Source organism: Durio zibethinus, chromosome 18 (genome assembly GCF_047325235.1).
Source record: "Durio zibethinus cultivar Kanyao isolate XHJ-2024 chromosome 18, ASM4732523v1, whole genome shotgun sequence".
NCBI classification, from domain to species: domain Eukaryota; kingdom Viridiplantae; phylum Streptophyta; class Magnoliopsida; order Malvales; family Malvaceae; genus Durio; species Durio zibethinus.
The window spans coordinates 19,702,690-19,717,169 of record NC_143179.1 but is presented as its reverse complement, the minus strand read 5'-3'; the positions used below and the strand labels follow the sequence as shown (position 1 = coordinate 19,717,169).

General features: G+C 32.8%; 1 protein-coding gene and 1 pseudogene across 2 annotated transcripts in view; one reads left to right on the top strand and one right to left on the bottom strand.

Moving 5' to 3' along the window:
* Window positions 1-11,460, top strand: part of LOC111301025 (uncharacterized) — a 54,164-nt pseudogene extending 42,704 nt beyond the window's left edge. The window contains exons 7-22 of the transcript XR_016330145.1: window positions 4,933-5,175; window positions 5,257-5,345; window positions 5,460-5,535; window positions 5,625-5,743; window positions 6,361-6,427; window positions 6,551-6,599; window positions 6,753-6,844; window positions 7,055-7,320; window positions 7,417-7,472; window positions 7,546-7,638; window positions 8,193-8,197; window positions 8,509-8,601; window positions 9,039-9,351; window positions 9,604-10,159; window positions 10,458-10,692; window positions 10,771-11,460. The product of XR_016330145.1 is annotated as an uncharacterized LOC111301025 (transcript). The remainder of the gene's footprint in view (window positions 1-4,932; window positions 5,176-5,256; window positions 5,346-5,459; window positions 5,536-5,624; window positions 5,744-6,360; window positions 6,428-6,550; window positions 6,600-6,752; window positions 6,845-7,054; window positions 7,321-7,416; window positions 7,473-7,545; window positions 7,639-8,192; window positions 8,198-8,508; window positions 8,602-9,038; window positions 9,352-9,603; window positions 10,160-10,457; window positions 10,693-10,770) is intronic.
* A 316-nt stretch (window positions 11,461-11,776) lies between these two features.
* Window positions 11,777-13,651, bottom strand: LOC111299866 (ras-related protein Rab11A-like). Its single transcript, XM_022895364.2, has 2 exons — window positions 13,273-13,651; window positions 11,777-12,462 (listed from the first exon to the last, which is right to left on the bottom strand). Exons 1-2 carry the CDS (start codon window positions 13,503-13,505, stop codon window positions 12,018-12,020), a joined length of 678 nt encoding a protein of 225 aa, XP_022751099.2. The 5' UTR covers window positions 13,506-13,651; the 3' UTR covers window positions 11,777-12,017.
* Window positions 13,652-14,480: the final 829 nt, after the last annotated feature.

Sequence of the window (14,480 nt, the reverse complement as noted above, 5' to 3'; positions counted from 1 at the left end):
AAATAGATATTTGAGCAAATCACTTAATGTTTAATTGGTTCAACCTGGAATTTTGAAAGCTTATGAAAAACCTTATGAACTAAAAAAGAATGTAGGTACGTACTCAAACGAGCCCGTTAATATTCAATTGATTTAATTTAAAAATTTTGATCAATGACGAGTATTTGCTCAAATTTTATCAACCATCTCAACAATTGTATAAATATTTGCTTTTAATCTTAAGGAAATTAAAATATAAAAATCCTAGTATTCAATTATATATATTTGCTTCTTGACTTCAGTAACTTAGAAATAATTATATCATCTTCTATTATCATTGATTGCAGCAACATACGGATCGCACACTAATTATAAAATAAAATTACTAAAAACAGAGCTTTGGAATCGAAAACGTGACTAGGCGAATATGCTCAATCTCGATTCTTGAGGCTGTAACAACCCTACTGTTGATATCAACAGTCAATAGTAACGAATGTTTTTCTCAATGCAAGATCAACGGCCCATAATCACCAAATATTTATTAAATAAGGTTTTTTCATTGTCAATTTATACCTTTTCTTCCCTGCCTTTCGTAAACAATCAAAAGCCAGTAACTAAATCTGTTTTCCTCTACATTTTCTTGGTAAAAAGTAGTACGGGAAAAAGTCATGGTCTCTACTCTGATATCGGCAAAAAGTCTAGATTACCAGGCCGACCACAAGTTCACTATCACTACTTACACTTCCAATGGAGTTGTGAGTTGTTTTTTTTTTAATTTTTGGATACTTAAATATTGTTTCTTTGTTAGCTGATTTATTAAAACTTTTGCTGTTCATTTTTATTATTTTATTATTTTATTTTGTATAAATGAACTCATATTTTAACTTTCCCAATATATATAATTCTCTTACTTGTTCTTTTTTACTATTTTGATTATTAATCGATTAATGTTTGTTGAATTTTAAGATTTATATGTAAAATTTGTGGGAAATGGGAATCAGCATATTATTTAGTTATTATGTTTATGTATAAAATATGTATGTTTTTGCCTAGTTATAAGGTTTCATATCATTTCTTTGGATATATTTATATGAATATATTTTTTTTATGCCTGATTTTGTAATTGACCTGGAGATTTATGACTTTGGCTCATTGTTTCTTTTTTCATTGCTGCCTTCTTATATAGTATTTATAAAGAGTGCGAAACCTGAACACAAGTAATAAGCAGCTGACATCTGGTCCAACAAGTACTTGACTTATAGAAGAGATATCAGAAAATACAAGTAATAATCGGCAGACATGTGGTCCAACGAATACTTGACTCATAGAAGAGATATAAGAAAAGACAAATAATAATCGGCTGACATTTAGTCCAACAAATACTTGACTCGTAGAAGAGAGATGAGAAAAGACGAACTAAGCCTGAGTAGGGAAAAAAACACTTCAGTGAACTTTCTTGTGTGAAATTTGTGATGTTCGATCCACTATATATCAATAAGAGAAATGAGCTTATTTTCATGCATATTTTGATTGAATCGATAGGCCAGATCTACATGTTATAGTGATGTAGTTGATTTGGATTCGAGGATTAAAAACTCTGCACAAAACTATCTCAAATAATAATAATAATAAATTCAGTGAATTAGTGGTTGTCCATAATGCAATTTGTATGGTACGTATCCCTCTCCTTCAGTGTCCACTGTCAAGTTTGAGGAAGACAAGTTGAAGGTACCCTGCATGCGCTCTTCAATTTCATATTTAACTTTGACATGTGATTGTTGGTATTATAACTTTATAATGAAAATACTAAACTAGTTTAAAAGAGATGGATTTCTCAAATTCATTATGTTTGTTGTGAAACAAACTTTGTACATATTGGATGGTTTCTTCTGCAAGTCAACAACCACTTAATTATTATGAAATTGTGGAGACGGAATGAAGATTATACTATTCAATGATAATATTAATGCTCACTTTCTTTAATTAATTAGATAATAGATGGTTGCAATAAATATTTCTAATAATAATTTAATTTCAATTAGATTTCTTATTTCGTTTTCATACGTTCAGCTTATGCTTCTCTTCAAGAATCCAAAAATCATGACACTCAATAAATAAGCTTAAATTGGTATATTGTTTAAGGATAAATCCTAAAGAAAAGGAATATAGCAAAATGTTTTATATGAAAAATCTGTTACAATTTGTGTAAAATATGAAATATATATTTTAAATCAATGTATTTTTAATTAAAGTTTTAACTCGTATCATTTTTATATTTTTTTTGTATTATTTTCATATTATATAATTATATTTTAATACATAAGATCTAATTTCACTGCTTATAATTAATACTAAGGCACAATATAATAGCTACCAAAGATTTTGGAATAGAAATGATAAAGAACAAGATCCTTGATTTCAAGGAGGATATGGCTGTCTGTGCTTTTAGTCACAATAAGTTGTTGACTCAAAACCCACATAAATTTCACTTCGAAGTTGAATTTAAGACGGAAAAAGCTAATGAATGGAAACACACGTTTCAATCACTAAACGTGCTCTCATTTGAATATCTACATAGTGATAGTGACCAAATTAATCCTATAAACAACGTTAAAAAAAAAAAAAAAAAAGTTACACTTTTTACACAATCGAAATCAGTAGTGGGATCAAAATTGGATGCCTTGGCTGATCCAATGTGTCACCTTTTCGCTGCAATAGAACGTTATCCCTGCAAAAAGAAGCAATTGTATTATTATTATTTTTTTTTTTTTTTTACAAGAAGATTAATGTTGATTGTTTAGAGACGAGGAAAAGGATTGCTTTAATTGGAAGCTTTGAAAAGCTTTTCCTAATATTCTCATTAATCAAGGACTAATTAAAGATAAAAACAGTCATTTCTATTTAAGAAAGGCGGATCTCCTATTTGAAGAATTTTTAACTCTCTATGGTCAAGAGATGTGAATAATTTATGAGAATATTGAACCTTTTAATCTAATCAAAAGCTAGAAATTGTCCAAAATATATATATATATATATATATTTTAGGCTAGAATGATTAGTTTTCATCTCTTTTTTATGAAAATTTAAGGTGTTATGATTTTAGGTATAGCTAGTGTGATTAGAGTTGAATGGATAAGATAAAAATGAATCATGGATTTCACTCTTAATTAACTTGCAATTTCCAACTTTGATTTTTTGGTTTGATGGATCTCATTAAGGTTCATTTGGATAGATTGAGATTAGTTTTAATAAAATTAAAAACAGTTTTGGACGTAAGTTTAATTATTGTAGGTGTGAGATTGGTTATTATAGAAATCAGATTAAAAATAATGGTAAGACATGTATTTGTTTGCGAAAGAAATGATAGTACAAGGATGGATTATAGTAAAAACAAAAAATTATTATTAAAAAAAATAAATTATTTAACATTTATAAAATTAATAAATAATTAAAACTATTTATTTAGTATATTAAATTAACAAAATTATTTTATAATTTTTAAATAAAAATTTAAAATGAAAAATTTGAAAAATAAAAAGGTATCTAGTAGGGATATATTTGTCATTATAATATAAATTAGAAGGCAAAATAGAGGAAAAAAAAAAAGGAATGGATAGGGTTTTAGCTAATGGACCAAAAAAAATTAGCAACGAAACGGAAGAAAAATCAAGCAATCATCCTACGCTATAGATATCCAAACGACCATAAAGTAGTTTTTTGTTGATTTTTTAGATTCAATTGCATCTTATCATTGGTGCATTACATTCAAATTAAGCTTAAAAGGTTTATTTTAAGATATAATTTTTTCTAGATTCAAAAAATTTAAATATGATATATAGATTTAACAAAAGTTAAAAAATATATTTCATTTTTTATTAACAAAGTTTTTATATAAAACATAATACAAATGCATAAATTCTTAATAATTTATACAAAATAAATACACGAATTATCAAATTTAAATTTTATCAAATAATGCATATTTTGAGAAAATAATTTTTTTATATTGATTGCATGACAACTCATTTTGATAGCAGCGGTTGAATCTAATCTGATTGGTAAGTGAATCATTTAAACATGTAAGATCTACAAATAAACACGCATAATCCAACAATATAATCCCTTCCCCTCAACACAGATATGCTTATCTTTTCCTTGTAATGAAGAACTGTAAAAGGGTGATGCAACATGTAATCCGAAGGTGAGATGAATTTCACTTCATTAATAGAAAAGTTAATGTAAAATTTTACAAACCAACAAACAATTTTTCAATATCAAGGGGAATGGAAGAATGACAGTAAAGGATGAATTGGTGGGAATCAAACCAATTGTTAAATTTTATTTTGAACCGAAGTATGGGCAAATTGAAACCCAGCTAACCAGGCTAAACATGTTAACTACACATTTTAATTTATTCAGCCAATTGTATCATCACTCCTTTGTCACTGAGATAACTTCAAAAGATGGGATAAGAATATGATCAACTTTCTCTAGAGTTGGAAGAATCCTAAAAGGAGGTCGGCCAGTGGATTTTTTTTCTTCTCCTTTCTTTGAGTCTTCCATAATGCTGCAGCCTGCAGTTCATTGACTTGGTATCGTTTAATTGAAACTATGGTTAGTGTTAGAAGGGAAAGAGAGCCCAAGTTGGTTGATCTTTTCAATTAGGAGAGAATTTTTTAATACGAGGCTTTTAACATGGAATTCTTGACTTTAGTCCAACTATCTATTTCGGGACCTTAGCCACAGAACCTTAGGCGAGCTATGAAGGTATCAACTACCTAGTACCCACCAATGTACCAATTTCGGACACGACGTGATCACATCGGGATTTCTGAATCCTATGAAACTGTCTTTCTGGCAGTTGAAAAATACCAGATGGGCTACGTTTGTATAATATCCAAGTTGAAAGCCCATACTTTCTGACAAAATAACATAAGTACATAAAAATAACGGATTCCACTCTCATCTCTCCCCTCTCAAAACGTCGTAAGCGGCCACCAACCAAAAAAAGAAGCAGAAGCAATTGGAGGTCGAAGAGGGTCTCGTACTCAAAGAAAACATTTTAAACAAAGCAGAGAAAATGTTTGGAAACGACCAGAAAATGATTCTTCGTCTGACCTCAATAACCCCAACGCTAATAACCCAGGGTGGCAGCCCTTTGCCACCCAAAACCCTTCCTTTGGAGAATATTACAAAGTAAAATATATGTTTTTTTATAAGCTTTTATTTCATCTGTATGTGAAAAATTGAAATGTTTTATGTAAATTTGTTTGGCAGGAACAAGGGATTGTTTCTCCCGATGAATGGGATGCTTTCATCGAAATGCTTAGAAAACCACTGCCTGCTGCTTTCAGAATTAATTCCACGTTGGTTTTTCTTTTTCTTTTTTACTTTTCGAAGATTTTGGTTTTGAGTTTTGTTTGTAAAAATCTTTTATTTGCTTAGTAATACCTTTAGTCTTTACTAATCTTTTGCTGTAGCCAATTTTGTGAGGATATTCGTTCGCAGTTGGAGAATGACTTTCTGAAATCTCTTCAAGCTGAAGAAAGTGGCAATGTGGCGTAGTTTTACTGTTACTTTATGTTTAAGATTTCCTAATTTAATGGTGTTTAACTGTCTTTTGCCTGTTACTGGCTCTTTTGCAGGCAATGGAAGGGGGTGATTTGGAGCCTATCAAACCGTTGCCTTGGTACCCTGCTAATCTTGCGTGGCGATCAAATTTTTCTCCTATGCAGATAAGGAAAACCAAACTCTTGAGAGGTAAGTCATGTTTTTCATGATCATGTATTTGGCAATCCCATTTAAAAAACCTAGGTGTTCCTCTAATGCCTTAGTCAAGGTCAGGGTATTTGTGTGATCTTGAATTTTGTGGCGTATAAATTTTGTACAGTTGGTTCAGCTGTTATAGAATCATTTGATTATTACATAGATCTATATATTAATTGTACCAATTACTAGTTCTGGTGAGTTAAATTGCTTCAAATGTTATAAAGACTAAATGCTTATATTCTTCTGTTTGTATCTGTTATATTTCTGTAGATGAATACATTCTTATCTTATATTGGTAAATGCTAAGGGAAAGATCTACTTTTGGGGTAACTGCCTATTCCGTTCTTGACTTGAAGAATAAAAGGGGAAAAGAAAAGAGGAAGAATGAAATGATAGATTTGCAACATTTCCTACATTTTACGTGTAATATATATGTGATGTGATTCAAGTGCTTGTTTTGTCATGTTGATCCTTTGCAGCCAACAAGTATGTTTGCATTATGTGCAAGCTGTCCAATATGCTTTCAAATGGTTTCCATACTCAACTGATTTTTTTTTTTATTATTATCATATAGTCATTAGTCGTTTCATGATTTGGCTAAATAACTTTCAGGTTTCATGAGTTTTTGAAACTTGAAACTGAAATTGGAAACATCAGTAGACAGGAGGCTGTCAGCATGGTAGGTGGACTCGACTTACTAGTTCTTATTGTTTATGCACTATTTGCTGCTCCTGCTATGCGTTTAGCAAGTTTTGGAATGTTTTCTTTTTAACCAAAAATTTTGCAATCGTTTGTGTTGCAGGTGCCCCCTCTCTTCCTTGATGTACGTCCAGATCAATTTATACTTGATAGTAAGCAACTTATGATGCTTCAGATAGCTTTCGTGGTTTATCTTCTTTCCAAAGATTGCAACCTTGTTCACTGCACTTTTAATTTTAACTAAGAAGTATTAGCTGATCTACATTGGAAATACAGTTACTATTTCCATGTAATCCCGTATGTAGTGTGTGCAGCACCTGGTTCAAAAACTTTTCAGTTGCTTAAGAATATACACCATTCAGCCAAAGGAGGATCTCTACCTGATGCTGATGGCATGGTTTGTTTGCTTCTATTATTTCTTTGTCTCTTAACTTTAGGTTTTACTTGGTCTTGTCCATCTTCACTTTACAATGATCTATAATTTATGAATTGTTAGATTTTTACATACTTGTTGATTTGTTCGAGTAGCTTTTTGGCCTGCTCTGATAATAACTCTAACAGATTTATTATATATGAAGAATTAATTTGTCATTGTCTTTTTCTTTAGGTTCTAGCAAATGATCTCAATGTACAGAGATGTAACCTTCTCATCCACCAAACAAAAAGAATGTGCACTGCTAACCTAAAAATCACTAATCATGAAGGTCAACACTTCCCTGGCTGCCGTTCCCACAAAAATATCTCAAATGCTTCAGAAACAACAACTAAATTGGAGCAAGGTATTACTCAACTTCTCTTTGACCGGGTATTATGTGATGTTCCCTGCAGTGCCGATGGCACTCTTCGCAAGGCTCCTGATATCTGGCGTAGATGGTTTGTGTTCTCTTGCTCTTACCTTCCCTTCTTTCCCATTCCCTTCACTTGTTAATATCACATTTCATTTGATCAGATTTATGTGCATTTATACAGGAACGGAGGAATGGGCAATGGACTTCATTGCCTACAGATTCACATTGCCATGCTAGGTATCAATTATTGAAGACCTTGGATTTCCAATTAAGTGGATGTTGCAGACTCTAAAGTGCTGCATTGTGACAGGTCTATCTCTGTTAAAAGTTGGTGGAAGAATGGTTTACTCAACCTGCTCAATGAATCCAGTTGAAAATGAAGCAGTGGTTGCTGAGTTAATGTGTACTACCTGAGAGAGAAATGTACTAAATCAAAATAACTAAAATCTCTCTTATTAAGTGTTCCTTTTACTTTGTATTGCTAATCTTTGCTGGTTATGGCTCATCTGTGTCCTTCAGAATATCTAGTTGTCCTTTTTGTTTAACTTGGTACATTTGTTCTATATAAAAAAAGGTGCATTTATCTCTTTATTTTCTGAGTCAATAATTTAGTATATAGTGATGTTAATTGCATCAGAGATTGAATATCGTCTCCTCTTAGGAAAAGAATAACACCCATTAAAATATAATGCACTGGAGCTGCATCAAAATGAAAGTTGAAGGCCCAAGAAGGATCCTAATTTTATTTAAGGTAACCAACCATTTATGAGCCAGACAATTATATGAAAGATGCTTCTAGTTGTCACATATAAATTTGAAAGCTGATGAACGTAGATAATTCAACCCTCCTAGGTGAATCTTTGATGGGAAGTTATATTAATAATGTTGTGCCAGTTACGCTAAAAGATTAACATGTATGAACTGGTTAGTGCTATGGAGCATGAATTAGTTGTTCAGTTCTGGTAGCTGATAAGATGTTCCATTCTGAACATTTGGTTTTATGGTTTATGTATTTAGACTAAAATATTTTAGTAGAGAAATTTTAAATTTTAATTGTATGTTTCATTTTGTTTTGAAGTTTTGACTGCAACCCTTGTCTGAGTAGTTACTCCTATACTTTGCAGCTATTTTTTGTTGTTAAGATATATGAAATTTTGTTCTTTAGTTTCTTCATCTTACCCTTTCCTCTTGTTTTAATGTGGCTGGGTTTTGCAATCCTGTTTGAACATTTTCACTTTTTCCCCTTTTGATCTTCATGACCTATTTGCTTTAGATTTTACGGAGTTGCGGGGGGTCTGTTGAACTGGTTGATGTCTCAGGTGAGCTGCCTCAATTAATTCGCCGCCCAGGTCTAAGAAAATGGAAGGTTAGTTACCATGCTCACCAAATCCATTCTTGGGTATTCCATTCTACTGAAATTTTGTCATGTTATTCTTACACAGGTAGAAGTTCTGATTTTGCAAAATTTTCTGTGCTTTGCTGTGCGCATATGCATTTCATTGTGCATCTAGGATGCAAACCAGCTTGATATATGGTGCTTGACGTCTGAACAAAATGTATCATATGTATTCCCTAGGTAATCAATGGCGATTGTTGGTTTCATTTGATACAGAATCAGGTTGTTTATGTTTGATATGTACTCTCAACCTTGTATAGACTTGCAAAATAGATCTCCCGACCTACATCAAACCAATATAATGTAACTACCAACTAATAACAATATATAATACTTGCATAAAGACCTTGCCTTTCAACATTTCATTTTCTTTTCATGTGATGTCAAGTTTTTACTATGTCACTCAGGTACGTGATAAGGGAGTCTGGTTAGCATCATACAAGGATGCTCACAAGTTCTGCGGAAATGGGATTGTTCCCAGCATGTTCCCTTCTGGCAAAAGTTATGTGGATCTAACTGATAATAGCCAAAAGAATGAGAATGGTGAGAATGTAAATTCTAAAGATGGAGCTCAGCCTGATGATCCTGGTTCTTCTACTGGTAATTTGGAGGAAGAAGTTTCTGATCTCCCACTAGAATGCTGCATAAGGATAATGCCTCATATTCAGAAAACAGGAGCCTTTTTCATTGCTTTCCTCTACAAAGTTTCTCATTTGCCAGGTAAATCAAAATTACCCTTCTTTTCATGGTTGTAAATCAAAATTATCCCCTTCTTTTCATGGTTATGGATGGTTTACAACGGGCCATAAAATTTATATGCTATTTCTAAGATGCTGCATCTCTTCCTGGATTCAGATATGCTATTTGTTGATTCCATTTTGAAAACTATTGATTTTTATTCCGTGTCCCTACTCTTTCGTGTTCCTTACCTCATCAGGCATTTACAACTTGTTTTCCCAATATTTGCTGCAGCAATTCAGGACAAGTCTGTTAGTTCACAAGGGAATTTGTCAACTAGAAATGAACTGTATGAAAATTGTCAGACCAAGCTACTGAAGAAAGAAATGGATTAGAAGGTAGTTCTGCAGATGGGACAGATGAAAAGATCTTGGAAGTAGCTTCAGAGGCAGACGAAAAGATCTCAGAAGTGGCTTTCGAGGCTGATTTGGTTGATGGTGGACCAGATGGAGTTGCTTCGGAGACAAATTCTTCTGAGGCAGCTCAAGCCACTGGTAAGAAAATTGATTCTGCAAAAGCTGGAGAGAAGAGAAAATTGCAGATTCAGGGCAAGTGGAGAGGCGTTGATCCAGTTCTTTTCTTCAAAGATGAAGCTATAATAAACAGCATTATGACATTTTATGGTATTGATGAATCCTTCCCTTTCAGTGGTCACCTTGTTACAATAAACAACGAAGCTAACCATGTGAAGAGATTTTATTATGTTTCAAAGTCAGTTAAGGATGTTTTGGAACTGAATTTTCAAGTTGGACAGCAACTAAAGATAACTTCCGTTGGCCTGAAGATATTTGTGAGTATATTTATGTTCTCATAATCAAAGCCTGTTGTGCGCTTTTTACCTCTAGAAACAAGGTTATATTGTCTTCCATCTCTTAGATTATCCTTTTGCCCTTTGATGTCTTTGTGCTAGATTGAATATAAGACTAAGAAAAGGACAAATTACTAACCTTTTTTTTTTGGATAAGACAAATTATAAATTTATTTTGTCATTCAAAAATTTCATTTAATCAGAATTTATGTAGCCTGCTTTGCTTTTGAATCAACTATGATTCCTTTTCTTATTTTATTTGATTCTGTTCTAAAAATAGGAGCGACAATCATCTAGAGAAGGTTCCTCTGCACAATGTTTATTCAGGATATCATCAGAAGGGCTGCCAGTGATTCTCCCATTTATTACCAAGCAAATCCTTTATGCTTCCCCAGCAGATTTCAATCATCTTTTGCAATATAAAACAATCAAATTTGCAGACTTTGTCTATGCTGAGTTCGGTCAGAAGGCAGCAAACCTGATGTTAGGCTGCTGTGTGATTGTTTTGAGAGACAGTAAGTAATTTCTTTTGATCTGCCATGCCTGTCAGAATGATTGGTGTACATGATTCCATTACTAACCATTTTTGGCAGGTGTCAAATCCTTATCAGATCATATCCAAGCAGACACATCAACAATAGCCATTGGCTGCTGGAAGGGTAGGGCAAGTTTGAGTGTGATGGTTACAGCAATTGACTGCCAGGAACTGCTTGAAAGGCTTTCAGCACGCATTGATACTGAAAAAGGAACTTTGGAACAAGAAAAAACCATGGTGAGCTAATTGAAAAACAGCACATGATTGGTGAAAACGGAACCTAAATGTAGGAACACAATGTTGAGGCCAGAGAAAATACAGGATATTCGTTTTCATACGGCTGGAGTTATTAGTTCAAATCCAATAGGTAAAACCTGCTGAAACCCCGCTTTTTCCTGCATGACAGCAACCACGGAATGGCAGAAAGGAGTCATACTGAATAGGAAACCAAACATTGAAGTGCCGATTGATAGATGAAACAGTAAGCAATTTGAAGGTCTTAAGTGCCGACTGCTAGGTTAAACATTAAAAAGTTGACTGTTTAGAGATCCCATATGTGTTTTTGAACAGTTTGAAGGTCTAATTATTGTCACCATAGGTATAATGGAACATTACAGTTTCAAAAATAACTGGTTCATTTTATGAACGTTGTCAGTTTGTACTGATGGAATACTCAAGCGCAATTTTGTTAAGGCATTTCGAATGTTCGAAATCTACCATGTTAATTCAACATTGCTGGTTAGTGAAGTTAATTCTTGCTGTTGTTACATGAACAAATAAAGGTTAACATTGCAAAATTTTTGGAAAAAGAGGAATGATGTGTAAGCGATCATCTTTTTCATGACAATTATCAAGCACTACAGACTAGAATCATTTTCCCATTTATTATAAAGGAGAGGCAAGGTTAGATTGGATGCTGATAAAATTCAGCTTTGTTCACGAATCACAGACCTGCTTCTGGCCCTGGCAGTTCCACAGACCTGGGCTTTCAATTATTCATACAAATACATGGTGCTGCAAAATCCGATTATTTATAAAAGAAACAACAGGATAAAAGGACAAAGTAACTTTAACCAGGATAAATGGATAAAACATATAACTTTAAGGAAGAACATTGAAGCAATCTGCAACTCAGCTTCAAATTTTGGTTTTCTATTTCCCATCTCAAAACATGCAATTAATTAGCTACCCTTGGAAACTAAACTAATGCAATGTAAATATACAAACAGATATACCACACCTCCAAAATTTGCTATTAAGAATGTAAAAGAAGTAAACTGACACTAGGAGACAAATCCAATTCAATCATGATCTACAGCACATGTTGCTCTTTGCTGGAATTTCTTGAGCGGGACCTGGAACGAGGATCTTCTTCCCTGCTAATGATGCAGGGTTGCCATTCCCTTGATTATCACCAGCAACTAGGTTCTTCTTGTTCACAATGCTGAAAATCTCTGTAAGAACAGTTAAGAAGGCAGTCTCAACATTAGTAGCTTCAAGAGCTGAGGTCTCCAAGAAAAACAGTCCTTCCTTTTGAGCAAATTCTTTGGCATCCTCCATTGGAACCGCTCGCTGGTTTTCAAGGTCACTTTTGTTCCCAATCAGAATAACAACAATGTTCTTGTCAGCATGGCCACGCAACTCTTCCAGCCAACGTGGAATGTGATCGAAGGTCTGGCGTTTCGTTATATCGTAAACCAGCATTGCCCCAACAGCACCCCTGTAGTATGCACTTGTAACAGCTCTGTATCTGTTCAATGCAGCATACAAGAATAAGCAAGATCACTAACTGCTCCTAAAACAGAACTTTAAGTGTTACTAAGATAAGTAAATAGTCTATTTGTCAACATAGATGGCCAGATATCAAACCAGGATAAGACAAGGCAAGCAAATTCTCATATCCTAATAACAAGTGCGATGGATGAGACCAGCTTACCAGCATGCATGCTTACTTAATACAGAACCATTTGCAAACGAACACGCTACCACAAGCACATTATTTCAATTTCTAGGCCAAGATTTGATGCAAAGTGACGAGATCAAGCATCTCATAGAATACAATGTTTTGGACCAAGCTATATCATCTATGCAGAAAAGATAACACCAACAATGGATTAAGATTCAACTGAGGTTCAAATTGTAATCAAGCACCATGTAAATTTTTATCAATCTCATCATTAAGTTCAAAGCAATATATAAGATCAACAGTAACTATACAATTCATCCATCAAAAATCCAATCCTGATTGAAATACCTTTCACCACCCAACTATGTAGACATCTAAAAATAATCATGATCTACAGTAAATATTGTCAAACAAAATATTACTACGACCATTTTCAAATTCTGATATTGGGGTTTCATTTTTAAACAGTTATTTTGAAAGCTCATAATTCTGCCTTCAAACTACAGATCCAAAAAAGAACAAGAAAAGAAGTACATGCACATAAAATGAAAAACTCAAAAAGCCTTCACCAAGAAAAAAAAAAAGAAAAAACAAATCTTTTTGCATGAAAAGTTAAAAAGCATAGTACTAGTAATAGAAGTAAAAAGGAAGTACCGTTCTTGACCAGCAGTGTCCCAGATCTGTGCCTTAACACTCTTGTGTTCGATAACAAGAGTTCTAGTCTGAAACTCAACCCCGATGGTGGCCTTGGAATCTAAACTAAATTCGTTTCTAGCAAAACGGGCAAGAATCTGAGACTTACCCACAGCAGAGTCACCGATCAAAACTACCTTGAATACATAGTCAATCTTCTGGCTTGGGTCTCCATACCCTCCTCCACTAGCCATTTATCTCTTGTTTTTCTTTATAGTTCTAGTCTTTTTGTCGACAGCTTTGTTTTTTTCACTTGGCTTTGTTTTGATTTGTTTCTCCCCCTGAAATATAGAGAAGCGAAGAGCAGTGGGCGGGTTTAATTGGTAAAGTTGAGAAACTTGGTTCTGTAAATGCCAAGGGAAGTATAAATCATTGATGGGAAGAAAAAAAATTTTGTCATTTTACGAGTGAAAGGAGGGATTGAGTGGATCAGGGTTTAGCGTAAAGAGGAATGGTAATCCAATGCGTAGCTTACGTTTGTTACTAATTATAAGTAAATTACTTGCTAAATGTGTTTGACTATTTTGTTTATGAATATATATATATAAAGTGTAATTTATGACTAATAGCAGTAGATTTAGTACTTTTAAACATATTATGGTGATTTTATATGAAAATAATAAAAAAATAAAACTAATACTATTTAAAATTTAATAAAAATTATATATGAATTTAGTAATATTATAAATATATTTTATTTTTGATGTGTCGATGCAAATTTAATATGATAATTTTTTTAATTTATACATTTTTATATAAAATATACATGACATGGATATTAAATTTATCAAAACTAATTATACAGTTTTTTTTTTCCTTTAAGGCAATGAAAATTAGGTTAAAAATCTTGTTCCTAATATTGTACCTTTGATAAAAACATAAAATGGATAAAAAAAAAAAGGTGATAAAATAAAGAGTAAACTACACCAAAGTCTATAAAATTTAATCCTAGCCGACACAAAGACTCTAATTTAGGAAACTTACATTATGCCCCAATGGCGTTAATCTTAGTAATGGCAAGTCAATAATTACTAAAATAAAATATCCATTATTTTAGTTTGAATTATTTTTTTCATCTTTCTTATGCCCAACCCTTTTAAAAAATCAACGTGAAATTTTTGTAATTTGTTTTATAGTAAAAGTAAGTTAATTTCAAATGACATTTGATC

Coding starts and splice junctions, on each gene's coding strand:
- LOC111299866 (XM_022895364.2), bottom strand. CDS start 13,505: ATGGCTAGTGGAGGAGGGTATGGAGACCCAAGCCAGAAGATTGACTAT. Junction 12,463..13,272: donor GACACTGCTGGTCAAGAACG/GTACTTCCTTTT, acceptor TGCATTGAACAG/ATACAGAGCTGTTACAAGTG.